Genomic DNA, 15,339 nt, shown 5'->3' with positions numbered 1-15,339 from the left:
ATAATACGTAGAAAACAACAGAGTCTTATTTCATTCTCCAAGAAAAACCGGTGGTCCAAATTAAGAAAGTTACTTTTAGAGAAATAGATCAAGCCAGGCCACCACAGAATTTCTTTTCTTCCAATTGTTGTTCTTCATATAGAAATATATCATGCAACTGTACCTATACCATATAAAGAATGGAAATATACTATTTGCTGAAGTACAGTTTTCAATTTTTTTTAGGAGGAAAAAGTCAAAAGGAATGAACAAAATGATAAAGCTACCCCTCAAAAAGTATGTTCCATAAAAATCTAGGGTTTTCAAGAAAATTATGTTCCCTGGCCTATTGCTTTTCTCTTTCACTCATCAAAAAATTGACATCCACGTCGATATCCGACGCTAATTATGAAAACATAGACTTCCTTCGTCCACTTATTATTTTTAGTCAATTTATTGTGTCAAAACAAAGACGCACACAAAAAACGTGTTATAAAGATGAATCTATTTAGATGACAACTCTTTGGGGTTCCAAAATTATTCTAGAAATTCTCTCCAAACTTTGATCTGAACCAATGGACGTGACAATATCTACCAACGTAGGGATGCTGCCCATGGCCACCTCTAAAAGACCTCCGCCACCAGCAGCTACTTGTTCAATTTCCTTTTTCAGCCGTGGAACGCCGTCACTTGTATCAAATGCCCGCCTCTCTACCGCCGTTGCAGGCGGCATGAAAGCTGAACCATCACCTAATCAGTACTCTGCTATTTCATCTTCAGATCAAAATCTCTCTAGACGTTCAGGAAATTACGAACCTACCATGTGGGATTTTGAGTATATTCAGTCCATACACAATGATTATACGGTAAATTAAATTTATTTAGCACATATTCATTTATTCAGTCCATTCATGTTATGCAATAATCTGCATAATTAATTCGTTGTAGTATCATTCAAAAGATTACGTACGTTACTATTCGAGCTGATCATCAATTGTAAATGTGTTGCGTAGGGAGATAAGTATATGAAGCGATTTTACGAACTAAAGGAAGAAATGAAGAAGATTATAATGGCTGAGGGATTAGAAGAATTAGAGAAGCTGGAGCTGATTGATAATTTGCAAAGGCTTGGAGTTAGTTACCACTTCAAGGACGAAATTATGCAAATTTTGAGCAGCATAAACCAGCACAGTACTCCAGCCACAAGAGATTCATTATACGCCACAGCTCTGAAATTTAGACTCTTGAGAGAGCATGGTTTTTATATCTCTCAAGGTACGTGTCGGTGCCAAACTAATTTCTGATATTTTGTTTACTCAGAACTTGCGGTAGTCCATTACTGCAATATGTTCTTAAATTTCCGGAAAACAAGATCTAGAATTAACATAACGCGAATAAATATGTACACCCAAAAAAATTGAGAATACACACCAGAGTTGTCTTTGATCTGAATTTACATTGAACCTATTGAAGGAACAGTTCACGTGAATTAATGCGTCAAGAGATATTTTCTTTTACATAATTGAAGGAGCTAACCACAATGTAAGAAAGAGTATCTATGTCAACCTTTAAGATATATGTTTTCTTGTGTTCTAGATATATTCAACGACTTCAAGGACGAAAATGAGAATCTCAAGGAAAGTATTTGTAATGATACAAAAGGTTTGTTACAATTATATGAAGCTTCATTTCTCGCCACAGAAACTGAACCTACTTTAAAATATGCCACAAGATTCACGGCGACACATCTAAAGAATTATGTTGACAATCATTGTGATGATGAACACAACCTAATGGTCGTATTAGTACAACATGCTCTGGAACTTCCTAGGCATTGGATGATGCCAAGATTAGAGACAGAGTGGTATTTAAGCATTTATGAGAGAATGTCAAATGCTAATCCTCTCTTGCTCAAGCTTGCTAAGTTGGACTTCAACATTGTTCAAGCAATACACCAACAAGATTTGAGAATTCTATCGAGGTAAGCCTCTTAATTTCATGTTGATACTCTTTGATTAATCTATCAAGCAAGATATATGGTGTAAAGTTAGAGTGATCCGTAAGCGTTTATTGTGTATTTAGGTTATAGTAGCAACGTATTTTGACCTATATATTACAATAAGGCTAATACATAGTGTTTGACCAAAAGATATCAAGACCTTTTTGATTAAATCAATTAATGATAAAGATGAGGTAAATCTTAGCCAAGCATAATAAACTCCAGATCTAAAGATGAATCGGAAAATAATAATTAAAATAAAATAAGAGTGAACAGTCTTTATTGATGTTTTCATTCTTTCGTGAGAAAGAGAGGATGATCAATTTTTCATCCTTTTCGGAAAGAAATTGCCGGAGAAAACAAAGAGAGAGAAAGCAAAAGAAAAAAGCCCCCCTTTCTTTGAGAATCCCTCCCCTATATATAGTCCAGGGATCCTTGATATATTCTTGGGTCGGTGTGCCTTCACGCTACAACCTTTTCCGTTGTTACTTGAGTATTGTTTTTAACTTAACGTACGCTGTAGGCGCTTGGACGACGCCGTGGTGTCTCTCGCTATCCCGCCTCCTAAGCGGGTTCCCAGTTTGGTCGACCACAGTGGTCAGATTTTGACCAATACAGCTAGTCCCTCCGTCCGTCGGGGTCATCTCTCGTTGGGCTCGGCGGGCGGATTATAAATTCGAACACTTAGGAGAAATCTGACTATTCGTGCCTTGGGCGTAGTTTTTAGATCGAGGCAACGACGCGGCGCTCCAACGATACCTTTGGACCGTCGTGACCGTTCGGAACCGACGCGTTGTTTAATTCGAAACGTCGTTCGTGTCCGCTGCCATTATGACACACGTTTCCCGGGGATTGAACCATTTCATGCCCTATCAGTTTCGATTGGCGACTCTTGGGTTTTTCGCTTGGGAAATTTATGTCCCTATAAATAGAAGGAAAACACCATTCGATTGACACACTTTCTTGCCTTTGTTGAAAGAATTTCAAGGATTTTCCTCTTTCCCGATACTTCAAATTTTTTATTCTCTTCGGTTAGCCAGAAATTTTCGTTCCAGTCTCTTCTTTTTTCTTCATGCCTTCTCTCTATTAAATCGATAAAAATGGCTGGTAATTCTTCCTCGCGCTGACAATCCTGTCGCAACTCCGGCGCCGGAAAGTGATGTCCCTGCTCCTGGAGGAGTAGAAGTGATAGAGGATGAGGGGGTTCCAACGGCGGCCGAAATATTACCTCGCCCTAGAAAGCTGTGGAACGATTTCCACAGTCCTGCCGGAGAAGAGCCGGAACCTGCTTCCTCTGTTATGACTGAGGCGGGGATTGCGGAGCTGAAGTCCTGATGGGGGATCCCTCACTACGTCGAAATGTTGCCGGCGGTGGGGGATGACATTATACATTTTGATCGCCCAGGGTATTGTGTGTTCTATGCCTATCCCTTTATTGTCGGGTATACGCTTCCTCTCCCTCTCTTGGTGGTAGATTTTTGCCGTTTCTACGAGGTGTGTCCGGCTCAACTTTCGCCGTACTTGTATAAGTTGTTCCTTATGCTGCTCAAGTTTGCGAAGCTTTCCGGTCAGGAGATCACTTTGAGACACATGCTCAATATCTTTGCTCCCCAACTCATTCGTGGCACGATGATTCACATGCGCCACCGAGGGACGAAAAGTCTGGTGGTGAAGATGGACGACAGAGCCAACCGTCGTTTCTATGAGAACTATTTTTCTGTGCGGACCGAACACCTTGTGGCAGATCCTGCAGGGTTCCCTGAGAAATGGAACTTCGCACGTAAGTTTTATATCTTTTATCGGAGTAATAGTCGACCGCTTTTCTTTGGGTAGTATTGAACTGTTTTTGTTTTTGCAGCCGCGAGACTACCCCCCGCGCCTATTGACGACATCCGCGAATGGGTGAACGCCATTCTTCCTCATGCGGCAAGAGTTCGCTAATGGTCGTCCTTCTACGAGAAATATGGACGTAAGCCCCTTGCTGGTAAGTTGTTTTACCGCAGTCTGTTTTCCACTTTGCAATTTGGCTTGGTTGCTTATATGACATTTATTGTTAGCAGGGAGAGTGTGAAGGGCGAGGGCTCCTCCACTTGCATTTCGTCAGCCGACATCCTCTGCTTGGCCCGTACCGAGGCCTGCTGCCCGACCAACGGCAAGGGCTGCTGAAGTTGAATCTGCGGCCGTAGCCGTGTGCACGGAAACTGTTCCTCAATCTGGGGCTCCGACTTCTACTATCTGCCCAACGAGGGAGTCTTCCCATTCCGAGGATGGTGAGGGTCCGTCAAAGAGATGACGAGTGGAGTCTCAAACGACTCCATCTGCAGTGGTTTGTTCCGAGGGCTGCATTCCCTTGATGGATGCTAACCCGTCTGCAGAGGTAGAGCCGGTCACCGTGACCAACCCGTCGACAGAGACCCCGGTCGTTATAAGTGTCCAACAGACTACTACGACGGGGAGCCGGAGTCCCGAGGCCACTATTGTTACTTTGGGTGGGCCTTCATCTTCTGGATCGGGTCGTGCTTCTTCTTCGGCCGCAGAGAGGGGAAAAGGCGTCGTGGTCGATGACTACGAATCTCAGTCTGATCTTGATCCTGATGACGTCAGGATATTTGAAGAGGGCCTTACCCGTACGGTGGTACATGCGGGAGGCCCGTCCCGTATACTTGAAAGCTCGTCGGATATTAACCTTCTGGGGGATCGGAAGACCTGGTTCCGCAGTTTGACCTTTTGTGTTCTGCCGCCGAGAGCGAGGCTCTCCGGGACATTCGTGATGTTGATTTGATGCATGAAGTGGCCTATATGGGCCTGAGGGTAAGTTTCTCCTTTCTTTTATGTTCTTTTCATCTTTGGAGACCTTGGCCTTAACCAATCTTTTCGTCTTTCAGACGTACATAGTGGAGATTGAGAGTGCTCATAGGGTCGACACTCGAGCAAAAATTTTTTTGACGATGTTGGAGAAGTATCGGCACTACCGCAATAAGTGCCGTGAGATGCACGAGCGGCTGAGGGCGAACGCTGGTGATCGATCCCTTGGTGAGGAACTGGAGAATAGGGATCAGGAGCTGATGCAGGCTATTTGCAGGAGTAGCGAGCTCGAGGAGAAACTTCGTCTAAAGGACGAAGAACTTGAATTAGGTAAAGGGGTTGCCGTAGAGTGTGAACTTCTTCACGCGAAGGTGCGGTCGATGTAAGGCGAGATGGATCAGAACGCCATCAAGGTCGAGGCGATGAGTGCGGAATGGGTGGGAAAGTTAGCCGAGCTGGAGAGAAAGGTTTTCGGGTTGGAGAATATCGAGAGTGCTTGGACGTTGGCTTCAGCGAGGGCGGCGGCTTTAGAGGACACCATCCGAGTCCTTCAATCCGAGCAGGAATCTGAGAGGGCGACGGCGACGCTTAGGGAGGTAAGGCTCGAAGTGCGTATTGGTGAAATCGACCTGGAAGCTTCGACTTTGGGGGACTGGGTCGCTGCTCTTGAGGCCGAGAAGGCACAATAGTTGGCCCAAGTTCTGCCTCTGCCGTTGTCCCCCGTCATCTACACGAGCTTTGGGTACATGCCGAAGCCCAGCGGGACATATATAAGAGTTTGTGGAAGCGAGCAATATTTCTGAGGCTGCATGTGAAGGAGCGCGGGCGAAGGCACGAGAGGCTCATGTTAACTGTGGATATGATCCAGCAACGACGGAGGCCGACGAGGATGTTGATGCTGAAGAGGGACTTCCGAGAGATGGTGATGAGGAGGGTGGCGGTGATGACGCCGAGTGAAAAGAGTTGTTCATCTTTGTTTTTGTTGTTCCTTTTTTTGTTGTCTTTTTTGTTGTTATATTTTCCTTTGAACTTGCCCGGTTTCAACCGTGTGTAATTTGCGACTATTTGTGCAACTGCTTTAAATAAAAAAAGTTTTCATCGGTGTAAGTCCTTTGCGCTTCTCTTCCTTTGCTTTACATAACTTTGGTGTGAAATTTTGGATTTCCGTATGGTGAATTCCTAATTTTCAGGGAATTTAATCTCAGCCGGACTGAGTAGGACTTCGTCGTGTGAGTCCGAATGGAGTCTTATTTGGTCTGCCTATTTGGGCAAGGTCGACAGGTGACTTATTGCTTTGAGCAGATTCGCTCTTGATTCAAAACGAGATTATATAACGTATTTGTTATTTTGGACGAAGCCAGTCATGACTTGGGTTGTCCGGGTGGGACCAAACTATTGTTGATTCGAGCGAAAGCGCTTTTCTTTTTGGCGATGGCCCTTGGCCTTATGGGTGTTATTTGAAATGTTAACCCGTCATTACTCGATCAAGGTCGAACTTTTCTTTCTGGCGATGGCTCTTAGCCTTATGGGTGTTATTTCGAATTTTTGTCGAAATGTTAACCCGTCGTTGTTCGATCGAGGTCGAACTCTTCTCTTTGGCGATGGCCCTTGGCCTTAAGGGTGTTATTTCGAACTTCCGTCGAAATGTTAACCCGTCTTTGTTCGATCGAGGTCGAACTCTTCTCTTTGGTGATGGCCCTTGGTCTTAAGGGTGTTATTTCATACTTTCGTCAAAATGTTAACCCATCGTTGTTCGAGCGAGGTCGAACTCTTCCCCTTTGGCAATGGCCCTTGACCTCAAGGGTGTTATTTAGAACTTTCGTTGAAATATTAACCCGTCGTTGCTCGATCAAGGTCGAACTCTTCTCTTTGGCGATGGCCCTTGGCCTTAAGGGTGTTATTTTGAACTTTCGTCGAAATGTTAACCCGTCATTGTTCGATCGAGGTCGAACTCTTCTCTTTGGTGATGGCCCTTGGCCTTAAGGGTGTTATTTCGAACTTCCGTCGAAGTGATAACCCGTCGTTGTTTGAGCGAGGTCGAACTCTTCCCCTTTGGCGATGGCCCTTTGTCTTAAGGGTGTTATTTCGAACTTTCGTCGAAATGTTAACCCGTCGTTGCTCGATCGAGGTCGAACTCTTCTCTTTGGCGATGGCCCTTGGCCTTAAGGGTGTTATTTCAAACTTTCGTCGAAGTGTTAACCAGTCGTTGTTCGAGCGAGGTCGAACTCTTCTTTTTGGCGATGGCGCTTGGCCTTAAGGGTGTTATTTCAAACTTTCGTCGAAATGTTAACCCCTCGTTGCTCGATCGAGGTCGAACTCTTCTCTTTGACGATGACCCTTAGCCTTAAGGGTGTTATTTCGAACTTTCATCGAAGTGTTAACCCGTCGTTGTTCGAGCGAGGTCGAACTCTTCTTTTTGGTGATGGCGCTTGGCCTTAAGGATGTTATTTCGAGCTTTCGTCGAAATTTTAACCTGCTATGAGTCTCAGTTTTTTTTTCCGGAGAGTTTCGGGTATCCTCCGGAGGAGTCCTAGTTTTTTTTCTTTTCTAGAGAGTTTCGGGTATCCTCTGGAGGAGTCCCAGTTTTGCTCAACCTCTGCGTTTCCTGGGTGAGTCCCAGTTCGCTTGATTTTGTTTGCATTGGAGAGTGCAATGTCGGAGGGTATAAAATGTTGCTATTTTGCTCACGTTCATTTTATACATATATTGGAGTTTCCCTGTCTAGTCCTTTCGCTTTCCGGTCTGGAGATGTCGTTGGCAGGCGGGGCGATGAATTATACTTTGAACTCAGTGACGTCCCCCTCATCGACTCGGTCCAAACCTCCCCGGGAAAACCCTATTGGGACAACTCCTGGGTGAGGGAGAGAGAATACGACTTAAGGGATGTCATTTTCTAGGAGTTCAAGTGTCAGGTGGGCGATATTTCGGTTATTTTGTAGTAGTTTCCCATTCTCTAGTTGAGATGTTCCTTTGCTCGCTTGCCCGAGCGGCGCTTGTGTTCCTGTTTGAGCAAACAATAGAAGGAGAGCCAAAATGATATTTTCCTTACCCCAATCCGATGAGTCGGTGAATGAGGGTGGGGCTATAGCGTTGCTCGCTTTGCCTGGCGTTTAAATGGTTGATGGGGTGTTGGTTTCTAAATTCGGTGGCCGTATTCAACTCTCTTTCCCCCTCTTTTTGTGCACTAGCTCCACGTGGGTTGGCTCGCCTTAGCTTGTTCCTGGACCGCCCGGTGTGCGGGAGAGGATGTTGGTTGTAACTTCTGCTTGTATGTAGCATCATGATCTAGAAGCATGTGAGGTTTACTTACCGCTCTTCTTGGTGGGTGATTATGTTTTCGGTTTTTGATCTGGAAGAGACTAGGAATTTTGACTAAGAAATCCCCACAGACGGCGCCAAATTGTTTGATCAAAAAATATCAAGACCTTTTTGATTAAATCAATTAATGATAAAGATGAGGTAAATCTTAGTCAAGCATAATAAACTCCAGATCTGAAGATGAATCAGAAAATAATAAGTAAAATAAAATAAGAGTGATCAGTCTTTATTGATGTTTCATTCTTTCGTGAGACAGAGAGAATGATCAATTTTTCATCCTTTTCGGAAAGAAATTGCCGGAGAAAACAAAGAGAGAGAAAGAAAAAGAAAAAAGCCCCCCTTTCTTTGAGAATCCCTCCCCTATATATAGTCCAGGGATCCTTGATATATTCTTGGGTCGATGTGCCTTCACACTACGACCTTTTCCGTTGTTACTTGAGTATTGTTTTTAACTTAGCGTACACTGTAGGCGCTTGGACTGAAGTAGGTCGTGATGTCTCTCGCTATCCCGCCACCTAAGCAGGTTCCAGTTGGGTCGACCACAGTGGTCAGATTTTGACCAATACACATAGTACCTTATTATCCAAGTTGCTAATTCCACTTAATTATTAATCATCAGTAATTAACTTTGAAACTCCTTAATTATGCTTATCGATATGACTTAAAACATGCTCGGTAATTTTCTCATACAGCAATTATTTTCATGTAATATAAAGGTGGTGGAAGAGCACATGTTTAGCAGAGAAGTTGTCATTTTCAAGGGATAGAGTGGTGGAGGCTTTCTTTTGGACAGTGGGGTTACTATTTGAGCCTCAATACAGATACTGCAGAAGAATGTTGACAAAGGTTATAGCTTTTATTGTAGTCCTAGATGATATTTATGATGTTTATGGCACTCTTGAGGAGTTGGAAATCTTTACTGATGCTGTTGAAAGGTCAGCAACTTTAAGGAAGCAATCACATCTATAAATAGAAGAAGCTAGTTTTCTTAATCGTCATGTGAAACTTTGCTTTCTGGTAATATAAATTCAGATGGGATATAAAAGCAATGGAGCAGCTTCCGGACTATATGAAAATATGTTACCTTGCACTATTCAACAGTACCAATGAAATGGCGTATGATATTCTCAAAGAGAAAGGGATCAATTTCCTACCCTACTTTACAAAACAAGTAATTCATTTTATACTTAGAATCTTTAACTCATTCTTTTATTTGCAGTTTTGCACTATTATTTGAGACAATTTATTTATTAGTGGGCAGACTTATGCAAAGCTTACTTACGAGAAGCAAGATGGTACTACAACGGATATACGCCAACTCTGGAAGAATACATAGATAATGCATGGATTTCAATTGCAACTCCTTTGATATTAGTCCATGCATTCCCCCTTGTCACCAATCCAATTACGAAAGAGGCAATGGAATCCTTAAACAAATATCCTGACATAATTCGTCGGTGTGCTATAATTAATCGTTTTCTTGATGACTTGGGGACATCATCGGTACGTTTTTATACCTTTCTTTCAGATAAAATTTATACTATGATTCAAAATAACTTAATTTAGAGTCCATTCGGATGGAGAGACACTAAGACTTGAGAAGATTATACGTAAAGCAAATTCACAATATGGTTCATTTTTTGTTCTTGTTAATTCAGGAAGAGTTAAAAAGGGGTGATGTTTCCAAGTCAATCCAATGTTACATGAATGAGAAAAGTGTTTCCGAAGAAGAGGCAAAAGAAGGAATTAGAATTTTGATAAAGGAGACGTGGGAAGTGATGAACAAAGACCAAATGGAAGAGCTACTATTTTCTGAAGCATTTATTGGGATTGCATTAAATTTTTCAAGAGCATCACACTGCATGTATCAGCATGGAGATGGGCATGGAATTCAAAATTCCCACATCATAAATCGGATTTCCAAACTACTCTTTGAGCCTATCACCATTCTATAGTGTCTTATAATTATTGCAACTTTCTGTAGCAGATTTTAAATCACAGACTGTTTGAAGCATTGAAAATGTGGTTTAGATGTGATGATTGCCAGATTCATTTTGGATTAAAAGTTATCGCAGGAGGTAAGACGATGGCCAGAAAACTTTCTCTAGTACTTTTTGTTTACCGTGAAAATAGTAACAACAATTAAATTTATTAATGGAGTTCTAAAAATACGTGATCTATTCCCGAGCTAGTTTGGAAGGGTGATTAATGCTAAAACATGGAGTAAAACAGTAAAGATCGAGCTAGCCAAAACGATAATCGAACCAGTAAGGGATCATTCCCGATCTTTAGAGCAAACCAGGGGGTACCTCGGGGTTAGGCCTCGAGCCTACCTCGGGCCTGTCGAGGGTGGTAGGGAAGGTGAATAGCAGATAAATACACAAGTAAGTAAAGCTTTATATGATCAATTTTGAGTCAAACGTTTGAAGAACAGACTAAGAAATAATAAAATGCTGAGGCGAGATATAATAGGCAAACCGAGAGAATAGCTATCGATGAATATGACTTAAAACTTAGAGAGGAATTTAGAGAAAGAGAGAGAGAGAATATTATTGCTTTCTTTGTAAGGCCAACAGGAGATATCTTACAAGGTGATTGCCAGATTCATTTTGGATTAAAAGTTATGTGTTTTTGAAGTTGAATCATGATAATCTTGATAGAATACTTCATCTTTTGTCATATTTGTATGGGTCGAAATCTGACCACCATATGGTTATCACAAAATGAGACGGTAAGAGGTCGACCCCGCTATGGTCGTGCCCACGGGGCGTAATGGCGACTGCACCACGGTCCCTGCCGGGGTCAAACCGTTAGAAAGCTTGTATTACAGAACAAGCGTAGTCTCTTGGGCAAGTAATGAAGGACTCGGTCATGAAAAAGCACACCGGTCAAAGATCGTTGGATAAAAGGGAAAATTGTTAGTATATATAGGGAGGCAGGAATCCATCACAGGGAGAGATCTGGCTACTACATGGAGAGTCATGATTACGGAACCGAGAACCAAAGGGATCTCTTAGCTGTCAACAGCTTTCTCTCTTCTCCTTTCATGCTTTTACGATTATGGTGTAAATCCGTTATACATGTAAGCTTATCATTTCCACCTAATATGTCATAATCATCTGAAGAAATATTAAATCTATTTGTTCTTCTCCAATTTTTATGTCCAATATATTCAGATCTAGATTTAATTATGTTTGTCTAAGATTTACCTTTCTTTGTTTACTAATCGGTTTAATCAAAGGGTTTAATGAGTTGTTGGTTAAACAATTTGGCTCCGTCTGTGGTGATTTCTTAGCCAAATTTTTAAGTTTCCTTTAGTTCCAGAACCAGCAAAATATCGCTACCAGACTATCATGGCCTCACCTTCTCGGCACTACCACCAACTCGAAAGAGTGGTAGGTAAGCCTCTGAGACGACCGCACCAACCTAGGTCAGGTTGCTGCATAAAGTAGAAGTTATAATCAATGTCTATGCAAAACCCACGTCCCACCTGTAACGATGGGTCTAACACGACATATGCACGTCTAAAATGGGATCACGTTTGCCTGGTGTGACCGCAGCTCCATTTGACGTTTCTACCCTATTTTCACACTCCCCCACACGCCATAGATGGTCTATGAACGAAGTGTGATATGTTTCCCTTGTTGTCTGTGCAAATCAAACGAGATCAGACCAGGACTCTATTTCAACACTTTAGCGAGGGAGGCGGGCTCGACCTGTGAAAATCCTAGGCGCTGTCAACGATGAAGCCAAAAATAGCCGCCAAATCTAAAGCCAGCATCCGAGTACCAGGCGGAGCGAGTAACCCTACAACGTCGCTCTTTCTTCCACCGACTTATTGGGCGAGGTAACAAAAAATTTCATTTTTGGTTTATCTTCACTCCTTTGTTGGTTCAAACAGGAATGCGAGCGCCCGCACGACCAAGCGAGCGAGGAACCACTGCCTCCAAAACACCCCTGAGATGGTTCCATAGCATACCGCCCCGCAAGTAATGACCGAGCAAAACCCCCCAAACCGCAGCATATCACGAATAAGAGAAATGGCTCGGTATTGAACAACTACAAAGAAAAAACAAATAACCCTCCAGTGGAAGAGGAATAAAGCAAACTGGGACTCACCCAGGAAGCGCAGTTTTTCACACCACACACCAGTAGCCCCAAATTTGGCTAACTCCCTAAATTTCCAAAAATTTTGCCAAAGTTTCCTTTGTAACTAGGCCTATACACCTGTCAGAGAGCCGTAGAAACACATCTTACAAATATATGCACAACCCAACTACGTAACAAAACTCACAACAATACCAATTGTGGCCTCATAAGCATCATATAACCCAAAAGAACACCTTTACATTAATTGAACAAGTGATACAAAATTTATAGGAAGTAACCTTCATAGAAACTGTTAGATGGCTATTCAAACAAACAAGGGTACTTCTTTTTCATCTCTTCCTCGGTTTTCCACGTAGCTTCTTCAATTTGCTGGTTCCACCATAGCACCTTTACGGAGGCAATTTCTTTATTTCTCAAATTCCGGACCTGCCTATCAAGAATGGCTACTGGAATTTCTTCGTATGACAGTTCTTCATTAACCTCAATAGTCTTGATTGGCACGATAGCTGATGGATCTCCCACTACCTTCTTCAATGTAGACATATGGAATGCCGGGTACACTAATGACATCTCAGTGGTAGCTCAAGCTTGTACGCCACCTGGCCAATTCTCTGAATGATTCTGTACGGCCCGACATACCTCGGACCCAATTTCCTTTTTCTCCCAAACCGCATAATACCCTTCATGGGTGAAACTTTCAAGAATACCCAATCATCCTCTTTGAACTCTAAATCCCCGTGACGAACATCCGAATAGGACTTTTGACGGCTCTGGCAGTTTTTAACTACTCTTTATGATCTTAACCTTTTCCATAGCTTGATGCACGAGGTCTGGTCCTATCAATTCAGCTTCCCCAATCTCGAACCACCCAACGGGAGATCTACATCTCCTACCATATAGCGCCTCAAATGGTGCCATCTGAATGCTAGCATGATAGCTATTTATAAGCAAACTCTATGAGTGGCGAATGATCATCCCAGCTACCTTTGAAATCAAGAACACAAGCACATAACATGTCCTCAAGCGTCTGAATAGTCCACTCTGCTTGCTCGTCGGTCTGTGGATGGAAGGTTGTGCTAAGATTTACCTGCGTACCCAAACCTTGCTGAAATTTCTTCCAAAAATTTGCTGTGAACTGAGCCACTCGATCGAAATGATGGAAACTGGAGTGCCGTGAAGCCTGACTATTTCCTTGATATACAACTGAGCGTATTGTTCTGCTGTGTCGGTAGATTTGACTGGCAAGAAATGAGCTGATTTCATGAGTTGGTCCACAATAACCCAAATTGAGTTAAACTTGCGCGGAGTGCGTGGTAACCCTACCACAAAATCCATATTAATCATCTCCCATTTCCACATTGGAATTTCTATGCTTTGTGCTAACCCACCAGGACGTTGATGTTCAGCCTTCACTTGCTAACAATTCGGACACCTTGCCACAAAGTCCGCCACATTCCTTTTCATGTCATTCCACCAATAGAATTCCTTGAGATCATGCTACATTTTTGTAGAACCTGGGTGTACGGAAAACCTGGAAGTGTGAGCTTCATGATTCTTTCCCGAAGACCATCAATATCTGGAACACATAGCTGCCCTTGGTACCGTAGTGTACCATCATCCATGCCAAGAGAAAAATTTGTATTCTTATGTTTATGAATCCCCTCCTTCAGTTGTACCAATAGTGGATCATTGTATTGCTTCTCCTAGACCTCTGCCACAAGCAATGATTTAGGCCTATTCTGCACAAAATTTAGAAATTTGGAGCCCCGACACGGATCTACGGTCACATATGCGACCGCATAATGGATGTGCGGCCAGCGAGATGACCGCGAAAAGTGGCCCTCTGGGACCTAAATTTTCTGCCTCGGTCTGCGGCCAATATGCGGTCCGCAGACCTGTTCTGTGGTCGCATAATGCGCCGCAGAACCTCCCTTCGCAAAAGACCAAGGAGGATTATGCGACCAAAGTGCGGCCCGCGAAATAGATATGCGGTTGCATAATTGGCCGCGAAAATAACCTCAAAATTGGCCAAAAATACTACCTCTCTGTGGCCTGCAGAGTGATTATACAGCCGCATAATGGGCCGCAGAAATGCACACTTCTACAAAACATTTTCCTTTAACTCCGTGGCGTACTGTTCAATCCAAAAAGTCCGAACTGCGAGAATTTCAATAATCTCTAACACATAATCCTAACTTGGCACCACGAAATTTCGGATTTTAGGAAGAATTTTACTGGGCCTTGCAGAGTGTTAGGAAATAACCTAAAAAACTTCAGCATGTTTGATTTAAAGTTTATAAAAAAAAAAAATTCAGACTAAAACTAGAGACTGCATGGCAAAAACTTCAGCATATTTAGTCTGAAGTTTTAGCAAATAAGCTAAACAACTTCACCAGTTTTAGCATGCGTTATCCTGAAGTTTACCAAATTACAATACAAAAACTTTTAAACAAACATAAGGCTGATGTTTTAGGAAATACATTTGAAAACCAATTTAAAAAACAAACATAATAACTCACTTCATTAGAAAGATCAGAGGTAGCGTCCACAAGCTCGGTAAAGAATGACTTTGGAATATCAATTCCAACTAATCTGAATGGCTTGGAATTATATTCACTGGCGTCCGTCTTCAACCAGTCTGTAAATCTCTGCATCAATTCACTGTATTGATTAACATAATGGAATGGACACCTTCGTGTAGTCTTTCCTGCTTTCCATTCTTGCCCCATCGCTTTTGTTTAGGAATGACGTAAGGAGATTTCAACCAAATACTCTCCATACGAATCCTTTTCCCTATTTTAGCTGGTTTCCTTTTTGCTTGCTCTTCCTGCTGTTCTGTCACAACTAACTGATGAGGTTTAGCAACAGGGAAAAAATCCACAACCATAGCGGCACATACTTGACCAACTCCATGTTGTTCACGATGTTCTTGTCTCTTTTCACTAACAACAACAGTAGAATTATCTTCTGAACCAATCCCTTCTGTACTACCCAGTGAAAATCAACATAACTTGAAGTTGGGGATATCACTGGTGTCACGCAAAATATTAGGAGAACTGGACATCTTCTTTCTCGTAGGATTTGGAAGAAGGTGTGATGCATCAGATGAGATCTACAAAAAACTAGGA

General features: G+C 42.5%; 1 protein-coding gene across 1 annotated transcript; it reads left to right on the top strand.

Annotated features, from left to right (window-relative positions):
* The first annotated feature begins 471 nt into the window (after window positions 1–471).
* LOC109220716 ((-)-camphene/tricyclene synthase, chloroplastic-like) lies at window positions 472–10,183 on the top strand. Its single transcript, XM_019385183.1, has 7 exons — window positions 472–845; window positions 993–1,254; window positions 1,576–1,960; window positions 8,818–9,036; window positions 9,134–9,272; window positions 9,356–9,604; window positions 9,760–10,183. Exons 1-7 carry the CDS (start codon window positions 555–557, stop codon window positions 10,054–10,056), a joined length of 1,842 nt encoding a protein of 613 aa, XP_019240728.1. The 5' UTR covers window positions 472–554; the 3' UTR covers window positions 10,057–10,183.
* The last annotated feature ends 5,156 nt before the right edge of the window (window positions 10,184–15,339 follow it).

Source organism: Nicotiana attenuata, unplaced genomic scaffold (assembly GCF_001879085.1).
Source record: "Nicotiana attenuata strain UT unplaced genomic scaffold, NIATTr2, whole genome shotgun sequence".
NCBI lineage: Eukaryota > Viridiplantae > Streptophyta > Magnoliopsida > Solanales > Solanaceae > Nicotiana > Nicotiana attenuata.
This window is presented reverse-complemented; position numbering and strand designations above follow the sequence as displayed.